This window comes from Drosophila teissieri, chromosome 3R, assembly GCF_016746235.2.
Source record: "Drosophila teissieri strain GT53w chromosome 3R, Prin_Dtei_1.1, whole genome shotgun sequence".
NCBI lineage: Eukaryota > Metazoa > Arthropoda > Insecta > Diptera > Drosophilidae > Drosophila > Drosophila teissieri.
Window position 1 is genome coordinate 8,157,206 of NC_053032.1, and position 25,471 is coordinate 8,182,676.

General features: G+C 42.8%; 8 protein-coding genes across 12 annotated transcripts; 4 read left to right on the plus strand and 4 right to left on the minus strand.

Annotated features, from left to right (window-relative positions):
• Positions 1-316: 316 nt before the first annotated feature.
• Positions 317-1,764, plus strand: LOC122619462 (putative tRNA (cytidine(32)/guanosine(34)-2'-O)-methyltransferase 2). The gene is made up of 3 exons (XM_043796428.1): positions 317-565; positions 621-1,270; positions 1,323-1,764. The coding sequence occupies exons 1-3, from the start codon at positions 445-447 to the stop codon at positions 1,494-1,496; spliced, it is 945 nt and encodes a 314-aa protein (XP_043652363.1). The 5' UTR covers positions 317-444; the 3' UTR covers positions 1,497-1,764.
• A 21-nt stretch (positions 1,765-1,785) lies between these two features.
• On the minus strand, positions 1,786-4,034 carry LOC122619460 (little elongation complex subunit 2). Of its 2 annotated transcripts, none has more exons than XM_043796426.1 (2): positions 3,894-4,034; positions 1,786-3,834 (listed from the first exon to the last, which is right to left on the minus strand). In XM_043796426.1, the coding sequence occupies exon 2, from the start codon at positions 3,820-3,822 to the stop codon at positions 1,786-1,788; it is 2,037 nt and encodes a 678-aa protein (XP_043652361.1). In that variant the 5' UTR covers positions 3,823-3,834; positions 3,894-4,034. The 2 variants fall into 2 exon arrangements, with proteins under 2 accessions (XP_043652361.1, XP_043652362.1); XM_043796427.1 differs by having other exon boundaries at positions 3,903-4,030.
• A 736-nt stretch (positions 4,035-4,770) lies between these two features.
• On the plus strand, positions 4,771-5,529 carry LOC122622388. Its single transcript, XM_043800795.1, has 4 exons — positions 4,771-4,869; positions 4,930-5,064; positions 5,135-5,291; positions 5,345-5,529. Exons 1-4 carry the CDS (start codon positions 4,771-4,773, stop codon positions 5,527-5,529), a joined length of 576 nt encoding a protein of 191 aa, XP_043656730.1.
• Positions 5,530-5,590: 61 nt separating this feature from the next.
• On the minus strand, positions 5,591-6,996 carry LOC122622610 (acylpyruvase FAHD1, mitochondrial). 2 transcript variants are annotated; one of them, XM_043801189.1, is made up of 5 exons: positions 6,859-6,996; positions 6,633-6,735; positions 6,470-6,566; positions 6,025-6,171; positions 5,591-5,960 (listed from the first exon to the last, which is right to left on the minus strand). In XM_043801189.1, coding segments are annotated over exons 1-5 (690 nt in total). In that variant the 5' UTR covers positions 6,860-6,996; the 3' UTR covers positions 5,591-5,618. The 2 variants fall into 2 exon arrangements, with proteins under 2 accessions (XP_043657124.1, XP_043657125.1); XM_043801190.1 differs by lacking the exon at positions 6,859-6,996 and having other exon boundaries at positions 6,633-6,835.
• A 194-nt stretch (positions 6,997-7,190) lies between these two features.
• LOC122622609 (beta-TrCP) lies at positions 7,191-15,741 on the plus strand. 2 transcript variants are annotated; one of them, XM_043801188.1, is made up of 8 exons: positions 7,191-7,740; positions 9,282-9,504; positions 13,372-13,643; positions 13,714-13,893; positions 13,986-14,440; positions 14,746-14,935; positions 14,995-15,130; positions 15,236-15,741. In XM_043801188.1, exons 1-8 carry the CDS (start codon positions 7,684-7,686, stop codon positions 15,250-15,252), a joined length of 1,530 nt encoding a protein of 509 aa, XP_043657123.1. In that variant the 5' UTR covers positions 7,191-7,683; the 3' UTR covers positions 15,253-15,741. The 2 variants fall into 2 exon arrangements, with proteins under 2 accessions (XP_043657123.1, XP_043657122.1); XM_043801187.1 differs by having other exon boundaries at positions 7,192-7,740; positions 15,233-15,741.
• A 1,445-nt stretch (positions 15,742-17,186) lies between these two features.
• Positions 17,187-18,181, plus strand: LOC122620050 (peptidyl-prolyl cis-trans isomerase CPR6). The gene has a single exon (XM_043797324.1). It carries the CDS (start codon positions 17,253-17,255, stop codon positions 18,111-18,113), a length of 861 nt encoding a protein of 286 aa, XP_043653259.1. The 5' UTR covers positions 17,187-17,252; the 3' UTR covers positions 18,114-18,181.
• Positions 18,087-19,803, minus strand: LOC122620049 (protein Peter pan). Its single transcript, XM_043797322.1, has 4 exons — positions 19,412-19,803; positions 18,987-19,351; positions 18,503-18,930; positions 18,087-18,441 (listed from the first exon to the last, which is right to left on the minus strand). The coding sequence occupies exons 1-4, from the start codon at positions 19,739-19,741 to the stop codon at positions 18,182-18,184; spliced, it is 1,383 nt and encodes a 460-aa protein (XP_043653257.1). The 5' UTR covers positions 19,742-19,803; the 3' UTR covers positions 18,087-18,181.
• A 368-nt stretch (positions 19,804-20,171) lies between these two features.
• LOC122618763 (ras-related protein Rab-11A) lies at positions 20,172-25,121 on the minus strand. Of its 2 annotated transcripts, XM_043795297.1 has the most exons (5): positions 25,018-25,121; positions 24,629-24,829; positions 22,399-22,520; positions 21,367-21,715; positions 20,172-20,807 (listed from the first exon to the last, which is right to left on the minus strand). In XM_043795297.1, the coding sequence occupies exons 2-5, from the start codon at positions 24,666-24,668 to the stop codon at positions 20,674-20,676; spliced, it is 645 nt and encodes a 214-aa protein (XP_043651232.1). In that variant the 5' UTR covers positions 24,669-24,829; positions 25,018-25,121; the 3' UTR covers positions 20,172-20,673. The 2 variants fall into 2 exon arrangements, with proteins under 2 accessions (XP_043651232.1, XP_043651233.1); XM_043795298.1 differs by lacking the exons at positions 24,629-24,829; positions 25,018-25,121 and adding an exon at positions 22,580-22,604.
• Positions 25,122-25,471: the final 350 nt, after the last annotated feature.

The window sequence follows — 25,471 nt, forward strand, 5'->3', positions numbered from 1 at the left end:
ATAGCGCTGCCACAAGAGAAAGGTGTTTTCAGCTTGGACAAATCTAGCCATTAAGCTATACATATTGAAAATGAACAAGGAAATATATTTCTGTTATGCTTAGTATATTTCAAACAACCAATTCGGAATATAATCCGTTTTACCTTTTTTAACTTGGTTCAGTTCAGCTAAATTCTATTTCGTCCATCTACATGGATTTCAAGTTCGGAAACGGAATTTCTATTTTTGCTATCTTTATCTACCACTTAAATAATAATTTTTTTTGCACGTCATCTGTGATAAATATTTTTGATCTTAATTTATTTATACTTGCAAAACTTTGTAATGTTTCATCCAGGAAACTGTCAAATTTGGCGGGAAAACCACTAAAACTAAAGCAACACTGTGGAGGTCTTTTCACAGCTGATCACCTTTTGTTTATTATTTGAAAACCAAATTTTTTAAATGGGCAGGACTTCGAAGGATAAGCGAGACATATTCTACCGACTGGCCAAGGAGCAGGGATGGCGTGCACGGAGTGCTTTTAAACTGCTCCAGGCGGAGGAGACGTTTCAGTTGCTGAACGGTAGTTTTCCAACCTCGTGTTTTTCGGTGTGATTCAAATTGTCTACTTATTTCAGGTCTTACCCGAGCCGTGGACCTTTGTGCCGCTCCTGGCAGCTGGTCACAGGTGCTGGCTAAACGGATGTACGAGCCGCTGCCGCCGACGGAGCGGGAAATGGTGAAAATCATTGCCGTAGACCTGCAGGGAATGGCTCCAATTGAAGGAGTCAAGCAACTCCGGGCGGACATCAGCAAGGAGTCGACGGCCGAGGCCATAATCGAGTTCTTTGGTGGCGAGAAGGCGCAGATTGTTGTTAGTGATGGCGCTCCCGATTCCACTGGAATGCACGACTTTGACTCCTATGTTCAGGGCGAACTACTTCTCTCTGCCCTCAGCATTTCCAGTTTTATACTAGAAGAGGGAGGCTCCTTCGTGTCGAAGATCTACCGGTCAGATAGGACCAGCCGGTTGTACACCCACCTCAAGCGGTTCTTCAAGGACGTATGCGTTTTCAAGCCCTCCGCGTCGCGAAACTCCAGCATTGAAGCTTTTGTGGTAGCTCGAAAGTTTTGTCTACCCGAAGGCTACAAGCCCTGCAACCTGATTACCGAATGGCACGATAATCCCGAATTCTGGGTGGGCAGAAAGAAGACGAGCCCGCCCGTTGTTCAAGTTCCCTTTGTTGCCTACAAAGGCGATCTGGACTCGGATCGCACATACGATTTGGTAGGTTTTAATATTTTTGATCGGTTAAATCCATTAAGATGTGTTGTTTTAGGGCGAGAACTATGTTTACAAAGCGCCAGTGCAGCAACCCCTGACTGCTGCCTACCAGGATATCTTGCAGAAAACGAGTCAAGTGAATATAAAATATGAAGGCATTCGCGTTATTCACGATAAGGAAATTTTGAAGAAATGGCTATTAAATGATGAGAATAATAGAAATATCTAGTCTGAGTAAGACTTAATAAAAGCTTTAAGGATGATTAGATATGAATATAAATATCGGATATCTTTGGGAGCGTAAATTCTGGTGCATCTAAAAGCGAATCAAAACTTTCTTGTACACGGAAGAAAGCGTCACGTTGAATATTTATTATTGCGATATAAAATTTACTCTTATCTTTACGCCGGTTAACTCCTCTATGGGAATCACTTTTTGGTTTTGTAACAGCTAGTAACTAGAACCATAATAATCCTAAGATTAAGTATTTAAAATACAAGCAAGCAGAGTGCGGTTTTTACAACGTCATAATCTTCTCCAGCTGTATCTTTTCTTCGTTGGCAGCTGCTTTCTTGCGAGCCCGGGCTCTTTTCTTTTGACCCACTTTACATCGTCGACGAAATTCTCTAGATTGAGTTTCGCTCCACTTTTTTAAAGATTGTCGTCTCATTGGAGCTTGTCTAGAGGGCTCTGGTCTGGGCACCACTACCTTTCGACGTTGGACAGAGCGACCGTTTGCTTTTGCTGGAAAAGCGCAGGGCAGCAGCTGGAGTTCCTCGTGCAGGCGGCCACATAGTGTGGGCGAGATCGGAAGGTAACTGCTTTGTGTAAGGAAGGCTTGGTCGCTGGGAGAGGATTCCGTAAGGAGCTTATGCAGCTCAAAGCTCTGGGGCGTGGCCTCCTTTGTGACAATGCACAGTAGGAACTTATCCTTGTATTTGGGTGAGTATCGCAGTAGGTAATCTCCAGCGGGTACAGTGTCCAGTAGTTTTAGAAACTCGCACAAATTGGATAGAAGCTGCGGCATACTAGTGTTGTAATAGTCATGAAGCTGCTGCTCCAGCGACATTAACGTCAGCTTCTCCTCCAGCAAGGGCTCAAAATCTCGGAGCGAGATGCGTGTGCAGTGTCCCATCTCGACCCGCAGTAGCTTTAACTGCAGCCAGGCACTTATCAACTCGTATTTGGACATTATTTCGCATCCGCAATCTGGCTTGTTCTCCAGCTTTATGAAGTGGCATCCAAGTGGTTCCTTGACGTTGAAATCCGTAACTGCTGGTACAGATAGTGTGCTAAAGATTTGAAACTCGTTGCACTCCTCTCCTTCGCCTTTACTTCTTAGTGTCCAACTAACCAAGGCGTTATTGCAGTTTCCATCTAGCACGTCAGAGGATTGCTGATCAATAGCTTGGGGCTTGTAGACCATGTGCAGATCTATAGATGACTTATCACAGGCAAGCTCATCGGGCACCTCCTTGACTGCTCCATTTATGTTGAAATCAATCCACTCGGCTTGCCCAGGCTGTGAAATGTAGGCCCCATAACCCAGCTTCAAGATCAAACTGTTTGTATGCCAACCACAGTTGCGGGCGGGGAATGGCGACTGGAATTCCATGCATTTGTGCCTACTGCTTGGGGATTCTCTTAGGCTGACAAACATTTCGGTTGGCAGGTCTTTATAAGATCCGGTGGTAAGGAGCATTAACAGGGAGTCTAGGGGCAGCACAAACACGTTGCCAGCTTCAAGCTCCAGTTCCTTGTCTTCCTTCCGCAAAAGCTGTACAGGCTCCCTTGTTTCCCTCGTCGCGTAGCGATCCAAGCGCAGTCGTAAAGTTCGCATGGCTTCATGGCGGACCTCCACCTCTCGCCAGAGTCTTACCCGACCCACAGTCCTTTCCAGCTCCACCTGCTCTATGCTGGCGGTCTGAGAATTGAGGCTCTTGCATTGGGGCAACTGTGGCAGTCCGGAGAAGGTTATGTATGAGTCGTTGGGGTAGGCTTGTATAAGCTTCCTAACACCCAGTTCGTACCACTTCCTGTAGACCGCCACCAGGCTCTTCATGGGGGCATAAATGACTTCTTTGCTACCGTTTTCGTGGTCGTGTATGTGTTTCTGCACACGCTGTTGCTCGTTGCATCGCTTCTTTTCCGTGGCCTGCCACACCACAAAGTCCTGTTCATCGACGGGTTGACAGCGTTGCCAGGCGAGGAGCACTCGCATGCAAGAGGCCTGCTGCGTAAAATTCAGCTCCGAGTGTCGCTCTAGGGGATTGGGAAAACTGTAGAGGGAAGTGGCGGTAGAAAGGTCGCGAATCGGTCTCTCTGGGACCTCATTGTTGCGAGGATCCCTCAATGCGGAGTTGCGGTTGAACGATTTGAAGACATCTGAGGTTTCCTTAAGCTCCATTCGCAGTACCTCTGGCTCCACTTCGTTCAGCAGTGTGTATAGAGCATCGTCCACGTGCTCGAAGGATTTATTGAAGACCTTGTACGATGGTTGATTCCGGAATACAGCATTTCCCCCGTATAGCGCCGCATCCTTGTCCTGGTCCATGTCGAATCGGTCCTTTGAGAATATTCGAAATTTAAGTTTTCTAACTATATGTTTTTGGCCAAAGGGGTTACAAGGGGTACTTTTGTTGACAGGAAGGGCTATTCATTGGTTGGTATACTGCAGTTATGGGTTGAAAGCACGCTTAGTTGTAAGTAAATAGAATATATAAGAAAACGTTTATTTAGGAACCTGTTGGGGCTGTTTGCACTTCGATACTATTTAAATGATAATATCACGAAAATTTAGTACTTTTTAGCCTACAATCGGCTGGGCACACTACGCTTACCGCGAAACGAAGTTCTTTTTAAATAAAATAAAACGATACGCCAGCAGTTACATACAAATTCAATTGTCTGAAAGGCTACTATTATTGCTTTGCTTCATTCAACATTTAAATGTTTTAAATACCTAATGAAAATATCTGTCCGTTCGTATGACCGGTCAGGATCTCAGGAACTATAAAAGTTAGAAACTTGAGAATAAGAATTTAGATTCCAGAGACATATATTCAGGGCTAGTTTGTGAGATTAGCACGCCCATATAAACGCGTAAAAACCTGCGACACTAGAGATTTTTTCATTTATTATTTTGCTCTCCCCATTCTATCGTTATGCCAGAAAAATGTTGAAATTTTCAGTTTGCACTTCCACTAGCTGATTAACGGATATCTGATAGTGGGCGAACTCGACTTTAATGTTTCAACTTTAAGCTTTAAGTAGAGGCCCTCATGAATCAAGTTGCTGACTAAAATATTATACGACAAAACGAAACAAATCGGCTTCAGCTGAACTTTATTTCTGTCCCTTTTGTGCAGCTCAGTTCAATTAATTTCAATTTCAATTATTTATGCAACATTAACTTTTTAATTAAAGTTAATTAAAATGTGGCCTTAAAACTGACGTTCGATTCGCATTTAGTACCAGTTAAATTATACATTTTCAGCACAACATGTATATGTATAATCTACTTTTAGTTCTTTTAGTTTTTACCTCCTGTACAACATCCTTCAACTATACAAGCTGCGATCACGCAAAGCAGCCAAAGTTTGTATGGAAATTCGAAATAAAAACGAATTCTAAATAACAACTACGACATAATATTTGGCAGCTGAGCTCATGCTGTGATGTTCAGAAAAACGACAAGGCCATCAAATCGTGCCGTAAGTCCTTGCTGAGCATTAATTCCACTAATTTGAATGGTGAAGTGAGCAATCTAAAGTCGGATAAAGTAGCTTTGCATGTGGTTAGTATCGCTCTAAAACATGAATTAATTTTGAAATAAGTTTTACTCTTGGGATACGTATAAACCTTAGTGCATTGCGGAGTGTTCCTTCAGGATCAATGGCTTTTTGCTGAGCAATGGAAGTGCTAATACCCAGGCAATACAGAAGAGTTACCAGCAACGCTACAAAAACGATTCGATCATGTCTCAACTGGTGGTAAGGAGCCTCAATAGTTGCACGGACTACGGTGGGTGAGCGTACGAATGTTATATCTACTTAATAATGGCTAAGCTTAAGTAGCTAGAAAGCGGGTTCAGCAGTTCCAATGGATGCCCAAAAAAGGCGACTGCGACTATTATCCTGCCACCTTGCTGGCCTGCATCATGGAACAGGTGTACATTAACTGCCCGATCAACAAATGGAAAAACACCAGCGATTGCACAGCGATGCGGAAATATTTGGTTGCCTGTGATGATGTGGATTAGAAGAAATAACCATTTAATATATCCAATTATATCCGAATGGAGCATCCAAATGAAATAGTTATTTAGTCCAAATGTTGCTACTTTTTTATTTATTCAGCCTCTACCTGGAAGGTCAATTTAGCGAGATCGGCCATTCCGCACTCAATCACATCGCCTGCCTTGAACGCATCCGAACCATTGGGCGTTCCGGTCAGGATCAGGTCGTTTGGTTCCAGGGTCATGTACTTGGACACGTAGGAAATTATGTCGGGCACCTTGAATATTAGATCTGCAGTGCATCCCTTTTGCTTGACGGCTCCATTGACGGTGAGCCAAAGCTGCAAGTTGTGTGGATCATTCACTTTTTCGAGTGGGATGAACTGGGACACGGGCGTAGAAGTGTCAAATCCCTTGCCCAAGGTCCAGGGATGTCCGGTCGCCCGAGCTGCTCCCTGAAATTATTAAATTTAATTATTAGTTACAATGGCTCATGACTGTAAGCATCAATTTCCTTACCAAATTGCATTGGGCTGTAAGATCCAAAGCCAGGCAGTATCCTGCCACATAGCTCATGGCATCTGTCTTGGAAACGTTCTTGCAGGGCTTACCAATCACCACGCCTAGTTCCACTTCATATGCAACCTTGGTAAAGACTTTGGGCAACTGGGGGGAATACGAAGATTACATTATAAGATGTTCAAAGCCTTAAGCAGAGATTCCTTCTTGACTGGGTATATCATAACATCACAACATATACAATATATGTAATTTTATGTTGACCCACAAATAATATGATGTTTTTATTTAAATTCTTAAATGGCCCATAAATGTTATTATCTTTTTATAAGAGTCCAAAGTTCTCCAAGGTCCAAAGAGTCCAATATATGGTGTTTTGCTCACTTGATTCCATCTCGATGCTATCTTTAATGAGACTACAGACCTTGTGCTCTCTAGAACTCACCACAATGGGTTGACCCTCCTGGAGGTACGAAGATGTGGGTTTGAGGAAGACGAGCGGCTCCTGGGGTACGGGAACGTTCCTGGCCTTCACAACGTCCCTGCGGCGTAAGAAGGGATTTGGTGATTATCCATGCAGACTCAAGATTACTATAGCATTAAGATACATGTAATTGAGAGCCACCCCCACAATCTTCTTGCCATCGTGCAAGAAGTTGTTGGCATTCTGGTTTTGGCACGCCATCCTGAAGATTTGGGTTAGCTGAACCACTGTAAATTTTGGAAAAATATGTTAGCTAGATTCTGAAGCTGAATGTTCAACGAAATGATTAGAATTGAAACAGCTCTGCGGTCGAATGAAAGTGAGCGTTTGACGAGCTGAACGGCACTTACTTGCGCAATGCTTATTAATTTGAAAGTGGGGGGTTATCTGAAGAATGGCCCCCCGCAACAAGTTTATCAATTAAATAACAACAGAAAACGAAGAGGGCGATCGAGAAATCAGCTGATGCCCGGAGTTGCCAGAGCTGGCAAAGTGTGTTGGGTAGTCGTATACTGATTACAATTCATAATTCTGAAAGTAAAATATCTTAAAAGCAATTCAAAAATAGTCGTAATTGCAACTACCTGTTTGAAAAATAAGTGCAGAACCGACGAAATTGTATGCACTTGCTGTATTTTGCAACACTATCCCGGGGCAGCGTGACCGTTCGTCTCTCGCACAAATATCGATAACGATAGTGCAAACTCATCTTCTTTGGCTTTGTGGTTAGCAGTCCGTAATTAGGCGGAAACTGGTAAAAAATAAAATCCTTTGTGTGAAAAGTGTATACCCAGTGGTAAGCGCCAACTGTAAATTAAAAAAAACTGCGTGCAAGCCGTCAGGAGCGGTAAAAATAATGACTTGCCAACGAGATTCGCTCAATTGGTGAGGGGACCTCGGCGAGTTGAGTTTGCCATCGCGTTCGCCGCGCCGTTTTCGCGCATTTCGCCTGCGGTCCTACTGAAACCGAGACGAGCAAATTGTAATTTTTCCTTCGAGCTAAAAATTATATGAAATTGCTGGCGAAAAGCAATTTGCAAGTCGTGTTACCGAAAAATCTGCAAAAAGCGCTACGTGGTGCGTGAGTGCGAGTGCGACGGAAAACTCTTGCAGTGAGCGAGTGAGAGAGAAGCAAAAGACGAGCCAGCAAACTCTACAAACACACAAACAACACAATGATGAAAATGGAGACTGACAAAATAATGGACGAAACCAACTCCAATGCACAGGCCGTGAGTTTTTGTTAAGTTACTTGCTTTAAGCGGGATTTCTGCCATTCTATATGCCTAATACACACCGATTTAAGTACATAATGCCCAAGGTGTCGCCTCAATAGACCCACACACACACACGGGCACGCACACTTGCGCCACCTATGCGTGTCACACTGGTGTGCGTGAGCTAGTGCTTTATTTTCGTATATACTACAGATTTTGCACTCGTGCACTCTATTAAATTCGGACACTGTAGCATATAGGCATCCCATGGGCTATAACCTTAAACTTTTGTGGATATTAGGCATTAGCCTACTTATTCATCGCCAGCATCATCATTATCGCCATCGACATCATCATCCCCTTTGTCCAATCATCCGTGCATATACATATATATCCCCAATCTCCGATTTCTGAGTCTTAAGATTTCGTTAATTGGCCTCGAGCTTGTGTACACAATTAATAACAAACGCCAAAGTACGTCCGTGTACATTTCAATCAGTACTTATTTTATTGTACGCCTATGGTTATGGAGTTAAATGCGATAGGCAGCTTACTGAAGGTCAGTTCCCGCAAAACCATCAAGCAATGGGCCCAAAAATCGTTTTTTTTTGTTAAATTTTTTTGCTTGGTTTCTCTTGAGTCATCTGGGCTTTATAATCGCTGGATTCAAGGTGAATCTGGTTAATAATGCAGATTTCTTCTTGGTAATTGCTCCGAAACACAGACGAGATACTACTTACCCTTCATTAGAGAATAAAGTATACATATTGCTTAATGGCATATACCAATAGAATATTCAGTATATAGCTAAAGTAGCATCCTTCAGTTACCAGGCAAAGGCAAACAACTAAAGCTTACAAAACCCATAATATGGCAATTAAATTAAGGCAACCGACCCGAATACAACTTATGTACATATATACAACATTTACTATACTCGCAAGGTTTTCGCATTGCTGGCATTGCAGTTAACTTAATTACTCAAATCACTCACACTCGAATCATCCAATTTGTTTACTTCACGCTGCTAAAATTGTTTGCCGAGATCTTTAGCATTTAATTGATGACGCTTGATTTAATTTGGGCCCATCAATGGGAATGTATATATATAGAATGCGCATAATGAGGATGGAAGACCAAATAAACATCGATACAATTATTATTTATAAACTGCCCGTGTGAATGATCTGTTTCTACCGCTGCCAGTCGGGTTTTTGCCAGTTTTTCATTCTTCAGAAATCCGCTTTGCAAACTCTTTCGCCGCCAAATAAAAACAAAACGAGAAAATTACGAGAAGAAAGAAACTCGCAGCGGAGTCGAAGCTAATTGCCTAATTGTAAGTCCCGAGTTTGGGTCGTCAGTAGCCTAAACTTAAGAAAAGTTGCACAACCAGCAGCTACCTACTTTTCCAGTTTTAACGATCGCCCCTTGACATCCAAGCACAAGCACCCCAACACAACAGATCACATCATCGCCCCAAAACATAAGAAAAACAAACGGAACCAATGCAATCTCATAATTAATTTGCTTCTTTATGCCACTTTTCACCCGTACAGTTCACAACCACTATGCTGTACGACCCGGTGCGCAAGAAAGACTCATCGCCCACCTACCAAACGGAGCGGGAACTCTGTTTTCAGTACTTCACTCAGTGGAGCGAGTCGGGCCAGGTGGACTTCGTGGAGCACCTGCTGTCGCGCATGTGCCACTATCAGCACGGACAGATCAATGCCTATCTCAAGCCGATGCTCCAGCGGGACTTTATCACATTGCTGCCAAGTGAGTGCGATAAATTGTGTTATTGCTACCCGATAACCAGTCGAGGCCTGAAACAAATCGATTTGAACTTCACCAATGCCAGGGAAATAAAAAGGCTCAGTATGAATTTCATGTTTGGAGATCTTTGATAAATACGATCGATTTTGTGTGTACCTTAGGTAGTCTATCACTATAATCCTCTCAGAATTTCATAAGTTCTTGTTAAATTTAATTCCTTTGACTATATGGTGTATTATTACACCCATAGCTTAAGACACAGTTTAAGTGAGAAGATCATGGACCTAAAGAACATTGAACCAACAGCATGTAAATTTTTGTCGGTTGTTTAATTGCGATCTCTTCCAAGAAATACTCGAACAAACTGACGTACATTAAGTTGGTTTTTATTCAGTCAGCCCACAACAATGTCGGCATTAAAAAACAAACCCTTGATTCCAAACTAGATTTGGCAATAAACTTATCCAGACTGATTCATTCACAATTTATTCAAGTTAAACCTTTATCCGTGTTGTTACTTTCGTTTACGTTTCCGTTTGTTGTTGTGATATTACGTTCTCAATAAAGTATAAGGTGGCCAAGACTATAATTTGTAACCCGTTAGGTAGGCAGTCAACTATGAAAATATAAACGTTAAAAATTTCGTTTTTTATTCCATAAGTGAGGAAATGGTAAAGTGGTATTACTTGTTCAACTAAATATTACACCCCTTAAAGGCGCAATAATAAGTCACATATCAAAAGTTTATTTATTTATTTAAATTCGTGATTTGAAAAATATGTTTAGTTGTGAAATCTACTTTCAAATAAACATATTACCAAATATCATCTGATCTAGTGAACGGACGAGCCAGCGGATTAGTTAATTAATCCAAGCTTATTCGAGTTATGTCAGTCAAGCGTCACCTTAAAAACGTGATTTATCACCCAGTTTTTATCAACGCCACACATTGTGTGGGAGGTCAGTAATCCCAGTTGACCAAGAAACCAATGGCCGCAGCTGATAAGAAGGCAATAACAGCTGGTGGGAGAGGGTGGAAGATTCTACGGTCATAGTGTGAGAGTTTTCCTCCCAAAATAAAACTCAAAAATGGCTCATCCAGCATTAGAATCTTAGGCAAGACTAGCAGCGCAAAGCTGTGTTTAAGCCCTCGGCACGCAATAGGTAAAAATAGTGAGTTCCCCGACTATCTGATACCCATTGTTTTCCCATTGTGCAACTTGTTAGCGAAGGCCACAGAAAGCAGCTTGAGTTCAACAAAAATCAAGATAGAACGCTATAGTCGGATTCACCGACTATCTGATACCCGTTACTCAGCTAGTGAAAGTGCGAAGAGAAATTACAACACTGACCATTTTTGGCGGTTTGTGGGCGTTTGAGTGGGCGTGGCAAAAAGATTTTTGGTGTATAGAGTTAAATCTACAAGACGAACAAAAATGTGAAACAATTTCACAATATTTTTCATAAGTATGGGCGTGGCAGTTTTTGGCGGTTTGTGGGCGTAAGCGTTGGCGTGGCAAAAAGTTTTTCTGCAGATCAATAGAAATTGACAATACTAATAAGAAAATGAAAAAGTATCAAAACATTTTTCAAAAGTGGCAGTTTTCGGCGGTTTGTGGGCCTTTGGTGTGGGCGTGGCAAAAAGTTTTTCTGCAGATCGATAGAAATTACAATATTAATAAGAAAATGGAAAAATATCAAAACATTTTTCAAAAATGTGGGCGTGGCAGTTTTGGGCGGTTTGTGGGCGTTAGAGTGGGCGTGGCAACATGAATCGACAAACTTGCGCTGCGTCTATGTCTCTGGAGTGTGTATGCTTATTCTCAACTTTCTAGCATTTATAGTTCCTGAGATCTCGGCGTTCATACGGACGGACAGACAGACGGACGGACAGACGAACATGGTCAGATCGACTCGGCTATTGATCCTGATCAAGAATATATATACTTTATATGGTCGGAAACGCTTCCTTTTTAAACTTTTAACGAATCTAGTATACCCTTTTACTCTACGAGTAACGGGTATAACACTAACAACCGGCAGGTACAAAGTTGAACAACATGAAAGGCAAGTCCCGCTCTGAACCCCGATAGACACCCTTCCTCCTCCGGATTGTTGCCGGGCATGTTTTTAACTGGAGGATTGGAGTGGAGTGAAGAGGAGAGGAGGAGGAGCCAGTGGGTGGGCTTAAGGTTGCTGGTTTTGGCTGTTGACTGAAAGGTCGTTGCTTCCATTAAACGCGCTTTACCGGAACAAAAACAGAACGAAAGCGGGAACGAACCTTGTATATTATTCATAAGAAAATGTCAATCGATTTATTTATGCCATTGACTGCCGTCCAACAGATGTTAACTAATATAAAAACTATTGATATGCTTTGTATGGGAAAACAGGTTAACAATGAGTCGGCTTTAGTGAATAAGCGATCACTTCGCTTATCAATGCATCAATACGTGAGCGTATCGATGACTCAAACAGTAAACAAGAGCTGTGCCTGCAATTCTAGCCTTTGCAAGGGCATCCATACAGAAAATGTATATTTACTTTCGGTTCGTTCGTTCAGATATTGGCTGCAATGCAATTGGGTGCATGCATGTATACCTGTACTATAATGGCGAAGAATGTCTTTTTAATTTGCTTTTCTTCCTTGAGCCACCAGTCTGGAATGAGTTCTTTTGAGGAAGTTGTCTGACGCTTCCGGTGGCTTCGGTTGGCGGTTTGGTTTTTTTCCTGTCAGATCTGAATTATATTGCTTAAAAGGTATTGAGTATAGTCAGTGCCTATTAAAAACATACCGAGCTATTAAGATCTTAATTAATTCCTTATCATAAATAAGAATGAAGAGATAGATACAAATATTATAAAAGGTTATGTTTAAATCAAACTAATGATTTACTTTGCCTATTAAGCATTCGATCAGTTATTCTCCAATTAATTGATTAACTCAAAGAACTACTTTTAAAAGAAAGCAGAATAGTAATATACTTTTGCATAACTTCTGCTTAGTTGGCATCACTGTGTGTTCTGGAAATGAAAGAGTTGAAAGTAGGCAACATTGTCCCCTCCATTTACATTGTAATGCACTTCAAAGGCAGCTAACCGGGGGGACAGCCGGGCGGACAGAGCGACTGAACGACCGATCGGCGGACGGACGGACGGATTCACAGACGGATAGACACTCTTAAGACCGTTAGTCGCCGGCGACGGCAAACAACTTGAGCCAAATCGCTGCCGCCCGCCAAACAGCCTGCCATTCCGAGTTATGCACATTTTTAATTGTGTTGGGCAAATGCTGCGAAGGCAGGGAAGGCACTGAATGCGAATGCGAATGCTCGCATGCACTCCAGACTCGACTTCTCTGCTGGCCCATCAGCCGGTTTGTCAATACAGATGAAGATGGGGATGTGAATGTGTATGTGGCTATCCCCTCCTCATCCTCCGGGGAAACTCAACCACTCCTATCCGTGACACATGTAAATATGCCAGCCCATAGGTTGAGCCTCCTTCACAGCCACTCCCAAACACTCCCTTCCACACCCACTTGCACTTACTGGGCTAAGTGCATTTTAATGCCGTTAGGTGCATCATTTTGCCTCTGGTTTGTCGCCCAATTAAAGCTGGTTGATGTGGTTGTATTGCATGGATTTGTTTTTGGTTGGGTTGCGTAGGTGTCTGCCAAGAGCGGTAGCGGCCACAATTGCTCCACCTCCTATCTGATGGCAAATCGGTTATGTGTCACATCAAAGATAGCTGGGAGCCAAATATGTTGCTGTTTTAGTCAGAAACTTTGTCCATAGAGATGTGCTTGCCAAGATAATTAGATTATATGGAATCTGTGTCTTAATTATATTTAAACTTCTCCATTTGCAGTCAAGGGTTTGGATCACATCGCAGAAAACATTTTGTCGTACTTGGATGCCGAGTCGCTCAAATCGGCCGAGCTGGTCTGCAAGGAATGGCTGCGCGTCATTTCCGAGGGCATGCTCTGGAAGAAGCTCATCGAACGCAAGGTGCGCACAGATTCCTTGTGGCGCGGACTGGCCGAGCGGCGGAATTGGATGCAATATCTCTTTAAGCCTAGACCGGGTCAGACTCAACGGCCACACTCATTCCATCGCGAGTTGTTCCCCAAGATAATGAATGTGAGTTGTCATCGGAGTGTGCCGGATGCAATCAGTTCAGTTTATTCAACCACTTATTCTATGGTTTCAGGACATAGACAGCATAGAGAACAACTGGCGGACTGGCCGCCACATGCTGCGCCGCATCAACTGTCGGTCCGAGAACTCGAAGGGTGTCTATTGCCTGCAGTACGATGACGGTAAGATTGTGTCCGGACTAAGGGACAACACCATCAAGATCTGGGATCGCACGGATCTGCAGTGCGTTAAGGTAGGTTTCAGCCTGGAATAATGGTAATATAGATAACTCAGGAATTGGAATGTTTTTGAATACTATTAATATACTCGACTCCAAAATTCCAGACCCTAATTGGCCACACTGGATCGGTGCTGTGCCTGCAGTATGACGACAAGGTGATCATCAGTGGCTCTAGCGACTCCACAGTCCGTGTGTGGGACGTCAACACCGGCGAGATGGTCAACACCCTCATCCACCACTGCGAGGCGGTGCTGCACTTGCGCTTTAACAACGGCATGATGGTGACCTGCTCCAAGGATCGCTCCATCGCCGTCTGGGACATGACCTCACCCAGCGAGATCACGCTGCGGCGCGTCCTTGTCGGTCACCGGGCTGCTGTCAATGTGGTGGACTTTGACGAGAAGTACATCGTGTCCGCCAGCGGGGATCGTACCATCAAGGTCTGGTCCACGTCAAGCTGTGAATTCGTGCGCACCTTGAATGGCCACAAGCGTGGCATAGCCTGCCTACAGTATAGAGATCGCCTAGTGGTCAGCGGCAGCTCAGACAATTCCATTAGGTGAGGCGTGCGAATTTAACCGACTTTTTGGCACTGTCATAATGATTTGTGATAAACAATCTTTACCTGGATGTTGCGATTAGTAGTGGGATAAGTGCTTTAATTCATGTTTCTTTCCGTTGTTTTTTGTTAGTATTTGAGTTTACATCTATTTTAAATATTATATGAGCTTATAACATATTGAGTTCACCTATAATTATCGGCTGCATAAGGAGAAAATTTGCTCTTCCTTTACTTTCCTACGTTCGCAGGACCCAACCTGACGTAACTAATCTAATTTTCCAATCTACTTTAACTTTTTTCAGACTTTGGGACATTGAGTGCGGTGCCTGTTTACGTGTCCTGGAGGGTCACGAGGAATTGGTTCGCTGCATCCGTTTCGATACAAAACGAATCGTCAGCGGCGCCTACGATGGCAAGATCAAGGTTTGGGATTTGGTCGCCGCCCTTGATCCAAGGGCAGCCTCCAATACTCTCTGTCTGAATACCCTTGTGGTGAGTCAATCGGCCCGTCTGATACGCTTTTATTTAATCTCGGCGGTGAACCCTTTTAGGAACATACTGGTCGCGTCTTTCGTTTGCAATTTGACGAGTTCCAGATTGTTAGCAGCTCGCATGATGATACAATTTTGATTTGGGACTTTCTAAATTTCACACCCAATGAGAACAAGACCGGACGCACACCGTCACGTAAGAGAAGCCAACTTTCACCTCATTGATCTCTTGAATTATGCATAACGATTTCGTTTTGTTTCTCAATTTCCATTGTCGTTGTTGCTGCTGGCGCTATAGCAGCCCTGATGGAACATTAACATTTTGTGCAACGGCAGCTGCGCGAGTTACATCTACAATCCTCAAGCGAAGGAGAGGAGGACGACGATGAGGACGAAGACGATGAAGATGATTTTGAGGAGGAGGAATCTAGAAATGATGCTGGCGCGTTTATGGGGGGATATGTTAGGCACCGGGATGGTGGTGGTTCGGACTCCGTCACCGGTTCCGGTTCGGATCCCGAATCGGATGACCTGGATTTCGATGTAGATGTTGAGAATATAAATGATTATGATGAATAATGAGTGAATGGTCGTAAACCAGCATATACACACAGCATGCGACTCGTCTATTCAGAAAACTATATTGAACCCAAGATACAGCGATCTCTAAGCGTCTATTTTACAACCGCACACCACACTAAACACTACATCCACACACACATACATCCACACGGAACACACACATAATATGAATTAAATGAAGTTATACAAGCAAACAAACAATAAATGCAGAAGGAATATACTAAATATGCAGATATTTTCGCAAAACTGGCTGTTAGGTTTGTCATGTACGAATGAAACAAAAATGAATGAAGCAAAAACAGAAGAAAAGTAAAATTATGTATAAGTTACCTAGGCGCTGTAACACTAATCGAGGGTCAGTCTTTGAATCGCACTTGGGATCGGTGGACCGACCGGGCGTTACTTTAAGTGTTTCTTTAGCTCAAATACACAAGTTCGCGTTTAGGCAGCTGCCGCCTTAAGAGTAAATTGTGAAATGGTTTGGAACATTATCACAGCAGGAATCTGCAACGCGGCCAGAGGAATCAGTCTGTAGCATAAATGTTAGTTAGAGTTGCATCATTGAAATTGGCAGAGCATCAATTCGGTTCGCCGTTTTGCACATTTGTAACCTACTCTACACGCCTTTTGCCTAATGTTTGTGTTAATTGTAAAGTAAAATTAAGCCTAGTATCTTATTGGCAATTGTAATCTAAGTTACCCGAAATACAAATAATTTAAATGAAAAGTTAACTGAGTGAATTGCAGTTTCTGCAATTGGAAGTTACACATCTTTCTAGTAAAGATGAATTGAAAATTAATCCATTGCACTGCAATATATAACCGATTCTTTGATTGATCTATGCTAACTATAGATTCTAGATATACTGATGTATGTAGAAAATAGCAAATTCCCAGGCAGTTTCAACAATATAATTATATGTATACCGTTCGTTGATTGTGATCAATGGATATTTTACTATATGTATTGCTATTTGTAAGATAAGATCCAATGCTATACTTGATCTGGATCACGATCGCCGCTTCCGCGTTAACTAATGTATGTACATAACGTTTTACTTTAACAAAAGTTGATCAAATATGAACACATACTCCGGATTATGTAAAACTGTTAGTGGAAAGAGTGCAGCTTGTTAAACGATGGCCGAGCAACTGCTAGTGCGCGAATGGGCTTAGTATATGTAACATAACTAGAAATAATAATAAATTGTGTATAAATCCTAAAAATGTGTTTATTTTATTACCCAATCAAGTTAAGTGAAGTGATCCTGGCTCATACAAAGTTTTACTGAACAACTTGAGTAGTATGAGCCATGTGTCCGTTTCTATGCAGTAAGGCTTTTCAGGCGGTTTTAAGGTTTTCGGATATTGATTTGTGATTCGTATTTCAATGGATAAACGAAATTCCTTCAAAAGTATGTAACGAGAGTATGTAACTGCGGTTTAACGCGGTGTTCTCGGGAAATATATATAAAAGAAAGTTGAGGCAAGGCAGAGTACTGAGGGTATCTGATAGTCAACCAACTCGGGAATATCGTTTTCTCTTGTTTTCAAATAGATGCATAGTGCGCGCACTACACTTTTAAGCTAGTGAGAACAAAGTATTTTTTACTAGAATTGTTCGCGATAGACACATTCTCAGGTCAGAATTTTTACGGCTTTCTGGTCACACCCCCAAATCACAAACTTTGTTTACTGATAAATATCGAAGACTTCTTATTTGCGAAATCCCCATAATGGACTGGTACGTGGGCACAGAGTGGGAGGACAAGAACCGTGGCCTGGCGAAGAAGGTAATTAGCCTCCAGTTCACCGACATGGAAAAGCCATCGGCATTAAGTACGGTGGAATTCAGTGTCAAAAAGAAAGCCGCCAACTTGGGAGGACGACCTAGCAAATATTTGGCCAGCGATGAGTCTGCGACGTATCCTCAGAAGCACATCCTCGAAATGGGCACCAGCCTGACCGCAGTAGACTGCTACTTGGAGCTGCTGCTGCAGCACTTTGTGCCTGGTGAAACGGCAGCGTGTAGCATTACGACCAAAACCGGCGAACGGATTGAATTTGAGCTGGAGCTGGAAAAGATTGTAAAGAACACTCAAGTAGAGAAGCTAAGCGCTGCAGAGATCTATGAGGTGGCACTGCGTCTTAAGGAGAGCGGCGTGCGCACATTTAAGGCGTTCCCGAAATTCGCCTTTGATTACTTTGTGCGAGCCGCAAAGTTGCTGATTACCTACAAACCCTTTGATAAACTGACCAAAAAGGCCAATGGCATCAGCGGTCAGGCGGTGGAGGCGCTCTTTATCCAGATACAGACCAACCTGGCCGCCTGTTTGCTGCAGGAAAAACGCTATGAGCACGTAATCTACCACACGCAGTTTGTGGAGACGGAGGAGAGCCCCAGCGAGAAGAGCATCTACCGGCGAGCACTAGCCTACTATCACCTGAAGGAATTCGCCAAGGCACAGGCCACCATCGAGCGGTTGCCCAATTACGAGGAGAAGCGAGAGTTCAGCAAGCTGCGCGACAATATCGCTAGCAGCTGGAAGGATAGCAATGCCCATTACAAAGAGGTGGTGCAGCGCATGTTTAGTTAGTTTCCATTGATAACATCTCGATGTCAGGCTAGCCAACGGTCTTTATAAAATAGCTTATTTTAAATGTACTACTTTGATTTTCTACTTTTTTTGTGATCAAACTTGGCGCGCTTGTTCTTGGGATCGAACTTGGCTCTCCTGTTCTTGGGGTCGAACTTTTCCTTCTTGTCCTTACGATCGAACTTGTCCTTGCGATCGTACTTGTCCTTGCGGTCAGGTTTCTCCTTCTTGTCCTTGGTATCCAGCTTAGCCCGCTTGTTCTTGTATTTCATTCCGCCGCCCAGACTAGGCCGCTTTCGGGAGGACTTTGCTTCCATTTTGAAGAGTTCTGCAAGGTTTCATATTCATATTTATAGTTCATATTATACATTGAGTGTTGCACAACTCACCTTCGTCTGGTTCCTCGCCGACTTCCTCCTTGTAGTACTCCGCATCATCCTCAGGGTCACTATCAGTTCGTCCCTCCGCCGCCCTCTTGGCAGCCCACTTTTCATCCTTCTTAATTTTCAAGTTGCGAGCCCGGTTCTCTGCCTGCTGCTTCTTGCGCTGCTCCTTCTGCTTTCGCTTCTTTTCGACCAGCTTGCGCAGAGTTTCCTTTTCGTCCTCTGTCTTCACCACATGGTCGTGATAAAGAACTTCGCCTGTCAGAAGTCCCTCTTCTATTTTGATGAGCTGCATGGTAAGACGAGGTCCGATCTCGTGTAGCTTAATAGAGCTCTTGTTGTCCTCCAAATTGCCCTTGCTCTTGAGAGTTTGTGCCAGGACCACGTGTGACTGTTCATCATCTTCGGCCTCTGATTCAGAAGCATAGCCGTCCCTGAAAATTATTATTTTGATTATTTGATGAAATCAGAATAAATAAGGCTTTCCTACTTGGTCACAAAGTCCACGACTTCGTTGCACTTGCCCAGATTAGGCACCGTTCCCTTGACGATCTTTTGTACCGCTCGCTTCAAGCCCACGGGCACCACCTGCACGGAGTAGTGTCGCATCTCCACCAGCTTCGTTTCCGGATTGTAGGAGAACAGGACGCAGCGACGAATGGTGCCAATATTGACCTGGGCCAAGTTGATGGAGGGAAACATGTTCTGGAACGTGGTGGCCATCAGCTTGAGGTGCTTGCCATCGCCGCTGAAGTTGTTCATGATGACCAGCGGAGCGTGTTTGAAGTGATCGTTGTCAATCATCTGCTTTTTGCTTAGCGAGATCACATCTCTGGCAAGGGTGAACTGGTGAACCTGCCAAAGGATAAGTCCGGTGTCAAAAATCTAGTGGGACTAACCGAAAAACAAACAAACCTTAAAAGTCAGGGACGGACCGCGCGGCAGGCGGATCACTTTAAAAGATAGCTGCGTGGAGGCCTTGTTGAAGATGCCCATGTGCGAGACGTGGAAGAAGCTGCTCAGGCTGACAAAGTCCTTGATGCGGTTCATCCGCTTCTCGCGCAGATTGCTGGCCGTGAAGGGCTCCATGATGCGGCGGAAGTCTAGGGTGAGGTCAGTAATGTATGGACAGGCGAGGCCGCGATGGATGACGAAGGAGTGCGGCGCCTCCACGATCTCGCTCGGCTCGCTGGCCTTGAAGGCCGCCGTGCGCGTCTTGGGATGCACTTTCTTTTTACCGCCCATGTTTTAATGTTTTCGTCCACTTTTGTCCCGCACGTGTTGGGATCAGTGTGGCTGCTCGCGCGGAAAATACCGAGCGCCTACGATGGCGCCATCCTCTGGCCACTCTAATTTCATTTAAATTTCCATTTTCCTACAACTGAAAACACCAACTGACTTCTCTTTTATTTAAATTATATTTATTTAATCACACTTAACATAGCAAACACAAATGATGTTATTTCGTTTCATTTATGCATTTAAAGTTTTACAACTGTTCTGGTTTGATTTTTCTTTATCAGCTAGTTTTTACCAAGTGGCCAATCGTTTAAAATGTTGTGAAAACCGAAGAAAGTCCGAGCTGCAGTGCTGTGGTAATGAATTGGCATTTGAATTTTAGTTTTAGGTTCCCGGTTGTTTGTTGTTGTTCTTCTCGCGAAATTACAACTATATATTTATGTTGCGAAAAATTAATAATATTAATATTTTTAATATTAGCATATATGTATATTTATATAAATTATAGTTCTACAGCTTAAACTGAATTTGGAGTGTTTAGTTTTGCTTGCTTTCTTTCCGCGGCGGTTGATTTATGCGCTTGATTTATACTCATTAAATCTGTATTTATAAAACTTCAGTTTAAACCGCAGTTAACTACAGCCGGATGTTGTTGCTTTCGATTCTGTTGCTGCTGCTGATGGTGGTGGTGTTGGTGGTGGAGTGGCGGCTTTGATTTGATTTGAATTATCAATTTATGCACAAATGACAAACTGTGCCTTAAAAACACTAAGATCTCCAGTGCGGTCCAGGTCCATCGGGTATTCGCTGTTCCTGATCTTGATGTTGTAGTTCTGGCTGCTGCTGCTCTTCTTGTAGTCGTAGTTGTAATTGTTGTTGCTTCTGTTTATGTTGCTGTTCTGGCGGTTGCGGGGAATAGCGAAAATTGCTTGGGGCGGTCACTGACAGCACTGTTTGCGCACATCGGCGGTGACAGTCGGCTTCACGTCGATGGGCTCCACGTTCGACGGGCGGATGACGTCGCCTTCCGGCGGATCTCTGATCTGTTTCTGCGACACAATGCGATAGATCTCTGAAAGGGGATTTCAAGAGTCCATTAGTCTTGCTTCATTATTATTTATCTTAACTTTCAATGGAGCATTAATTGTTACTGTCGCTGTCTTTCTGGAGTTAAGATTTGTTAAGCAGTCTATTCTTAACTTGTATATACCATCCAAAATATTTATATACCAACAACATGTGTTCTAATAACTTTTATACAAATTGAGAGCTAGAGTATAGCCTTACTTAGGTTACTTTGAATAGAAAATATTTAAAGTCACGATTAGTCATAGACTGAAACGTTTTTTTTTGGGGAATATGACTAATATTGTAGCTCAAAGATTTAAAATGTACATTCTTAGAACATGAATAACGTTAACATAAATACATTAATGGGATACGTCAATCTACGTCTTGAGGAGGAAGATTGAACAACATGGTGGTGTTGATTGGAATATACAGATGTGTCCTAAATGTATAATTTACCCATTTACCATCTAATTAGTTGTGCAATTCAAGTGTTTCATACTCTTAAACGAGAGTGGCGATCAATAGCTTGAATGAAGGCTACGTTATCCTGACCGACTCACCTGTGAGTATGTTCTGGAATGCCGTTTCAACGTTCGTCGAGTCAAGGGCCGAGGTTTCTATGAAACTCAAGCCGTTACGCTCGGCAAACAACTTCGCCTCGTCCGTGGGCACGGAGCGCAAGTGCCGCAAGTCGGACTTGTTGCCCACTAGCATGATGACGATGTTCTGGTCAGCGTGGTCGCGCAGCTCCCGCAGCCACCGCTCCACGTTCTCGTAGGTCAGATGCTTGGCAATGTCATAGACGAGCAGGGCCCCCACGGCACCGCGGTAGTAGGCAGAGGTGATGGCGCGATAACGCTCCTGGCCGGCCGTATCCCAGATTTGCGCTTTAATTGTTTTGCCATCGACCTGCGATGGATGGGCAAGCAGGACGAAACAAAGGACAGCATTAGAATAGTGACAGTAATTGGCAATTTCGCCACGATATGCCTGCGGCGCATTCGCTTTGAAATTTTATATATAAACTAAATTATATAGAACGGGTATTATAAATGGGAACTTTGAGTCCTCAAAACTATATATGATTTAGGGATAAGCTTTTAACTATACTGAAACTACCCAGTTCGTGGAATGTTCCTACGCCAGTTAAAAGATACGTAGATAGTGTAATTAACTCAATAGAAACCATTCAATATATTAAATATTAAGCTGACCTACTAAAACTTCTTTGAACAGATACTATTGTACACTTATAAATATATGCACATTATATATAATTGTTATTGATCAGCTTTTTGTTGTTATTTCAGCATAAGTGACAACAATGATGTCAACATTTTACCTAATCCCGCAGGATTGCTTTTTGAATTATACAAGAAGTCCATTTTGCAATGCTTTACTTAGTGAAATTCTCGACACTGAAATTGAACAAACTTTTCCCCCCAGTTTTCCGACAGACGCCTCAACTACGTGTCCTACCACCGAAACGCACACGCAAGTTCACTCGTGACTCCCCACTGTAGGTGCGGTGGATGATGGGGGTGGAGCTCCATTGGCCACTCCACCCTCGAGTTCTTGGCCCCCGTACTCACCTCTATGCTGCGCGTTGCAAACTCAACGCCAATCGTCGACTTGGACTCCAAATTGAATTCATTGCGCGTGAAACGTGAAAGCAAATTACTTTTGCCAACACCGGAGTCACCGATAAGGACAACTGCAAAGGATTAGAGAGAATTAGTGACACCGACATTGGCATTGGATAATCGAAGACACCTAGTTGCATAATTTATGTGGGTGTGTGTTGTGGCCAGGCCCGTGTCTTGTGTTTTACGGCCGGACAGAATGGTCGCTGGTGGCCCGGCTAGGTCATGTCCTCCTTTCGCCGCTGGCACGGCGCACCAAGGTCAGCGAGTACATAAAACCGCCATGCTCGGAGGATTTCAGGCCATGGAAAGAAATGTTTTATGATTGGGGCAGTAAACGTTCGGGAGTTCGTGTTATTGTGCTTCATTGCCGATAGCAAACATTTCTTTGATAATTGAGTGGGGGATATTTGACCGAGCAAACAAGCATCCCCAGTTGATACGCTATCCAATAATAACTATCAACTGACCTTTGTATGTCTACATTTCTATTAATAAATATGAAATCTAATATTTCTTCAAAAATAACCACTAGAAGAATTTCGTCTTTAGTCTTTAACATTCTTATATGCAGCTATAGTCGTTGGCTAAAATATATAAACTGATATCTTCCTTCTATGTTTACCGACTGTCTATTAGTTTTCATTTTTGACACCCTTTTCGGACATTGTTGATTCAGCATGTTTGCTAATCCATTGAGAAAACAACAACTAAAACTCATCAACCATCTTTTTGCTCTATCGCTATGGCCATATCTGCACGGAGAAAAGTAAAATAAGTATGGTATCATAGGAAGACTGATTGTGAACCTGAAATGTGAAGGCACTTGAGAGCTAAAGCTTTAAAAAAAACTTGACCACCTTTTGACTCAATATAGGTAGCGAAGAGGAACAGAGTTTTCTTGCAGTGTGGACAGCTGGGACAAGCGTGGTTACAGTTATCAGCGAGAGAGCTGAGTCACTTTGTTTTCTACTCTCTTTCTCAGCGTTTATAACGATCTTTAAAGAGAAATTGCACTTAGTTAAGCGGATGCAACGAGAAATTAAAAGGGGTGGAGTGGTAATCACGGTCATTACTTATTAGTTGGAATGGCTCGAAAAACCCGAATACGGCCCACTTTTAGTTATATGATTATGCGCTTATCGTTGACTGGAATTCTTCAACAGTTTGTGGTAGTGAGTCATGCCCGTTTCATATTGTTTCATGTGTGAAATTTGAGGCCTCATCATGCATACCGCACACTGACGCATTATTATTCGTATTTTTTTTATTTTTTGATAACTTGACCCAAAAAAAGCCACCAGATAAAGTTTTAAAATAAAATATGTGCCACAGTAATTTTCATTAATGACATTCAACAGTTGCTCAGTTGTGATAGCAGAGATTTGCAAGCGCAATTGGAATTTATGGCGTAGTAGCAAACGAAGGGAACAAAGAGCTGAGAATCTATGACCTCTGCCTTATGTACATAAACGGGAAAAGATGCGGGATAAAGGTCTTGTGTTCTACCTGCAAACACCTAATTTTGCTCTACTGTGCTCCAAACTTACAATTGAGAGCGGGTGGAAAAGAGAGCGCGAGAGGGAGAGAGCGAGCTACTAAACGAAGTTACAAGAAACCAAGGCAAAAGCCAGCTGTACAGAAATCATAATACCCACACTCTCGCTCCATTTACTGGAGATATCTAATCAACTTAGCAATTTGAGTAGGTGGGCAAGCCTAAAAACTACTTTACAAAGCGATTATAAATACGATCTGCTTGGCTTTTGTATGCAACGTGGCGAGACCAACGGCACTGTAATGACAAAACAAGCAGTTAACGGCAGAGTACGCGTACTCCAATCCGAAAGAGAACCCCAAAGAAATGGAGATAGGCGGAGTGAGAGCGAGAGAGCCACCAAAGGGCATCCAACTGCAGCAACAACAACAAACTCGGGGGCGTACTTCTTATTTTGGGAATTAATGACACTCACGCAAACAAACACACCACATACCATCACATGAACTTTGGGCTCTTTGAGTGCACTTTTTGTTATTCTCCAATTAGTTTCAATTAGTGCCATTGAACCACTGACTCTCACGGGAGGGGGAGGAGTGAGCGCCGGGAAGTGCGGCTCCTCCTTTCCTGCTCCTCATTCCGCGATCTTCGCCCAGCGGCTAGTATCATGTTTATAATTACCTTTGAACAGATAATCGTACTCGTCTTCTCTTGCACCCATTTTGCTTAATTTGTTTTGCTATCGCTCGCTCGATTTGATATCCTTTGGAAATCCAGTTCCGTCCCTTTTGTTTTGTGTGTGCGGGTGCTAAACGAAATCCAATAATCCCTGCGCGCCGCTGATTTCTTTAATGTGTTTGTCGTTGGCTCACACACTTTACACTTTTATTTGTAGTTGTAGTTGTAAAGAAAGAGAAAAGTGTATATATCAGTATTTTAGTGTCGAAATCGGTTGCTCTTTCAGCTCCACTGAGTTCGAAAATGCTGGCAGGACTTGTCCGGCAATTGGAGCAGTATTAATTGGACATTTGGAGCTGGTTGCAGCGCATTTATTTGCAATTTTTTCTTACACGAAAACTTAGTCACTCCCAATAACGTCACGTTATATTTCCAACGAGACTAGAGATGTTAAAAAACATCGGTACATCGAGCATCGAATTATTTTGGCGATGGCTATCGATTTCTATCAATAGCGATAGGGCGATAGTACGATGTTGTGAAAACAATAGTTACACAATTTTATTTATTTTAAATTTCTCATTTTTAAATTGTTTATATAAACATGTCATAATAAAAAGTTTAAAAATATTATTTTGTTGTAAACATATTTCGAACAAATTTATGAAAACAAATATTATATTGAAATATTATTATGAAACACCGACATACTTATGTATATCATTATCGATGATTTCACATAACTTGCATCACTAAATTAACGGTTTGGAGTTACCAGATGGCACGACAAATTTTGCATGAAATGCTCTCGCTTAAGCCTGATTCTTTATTGCATTTAAAAAAAGC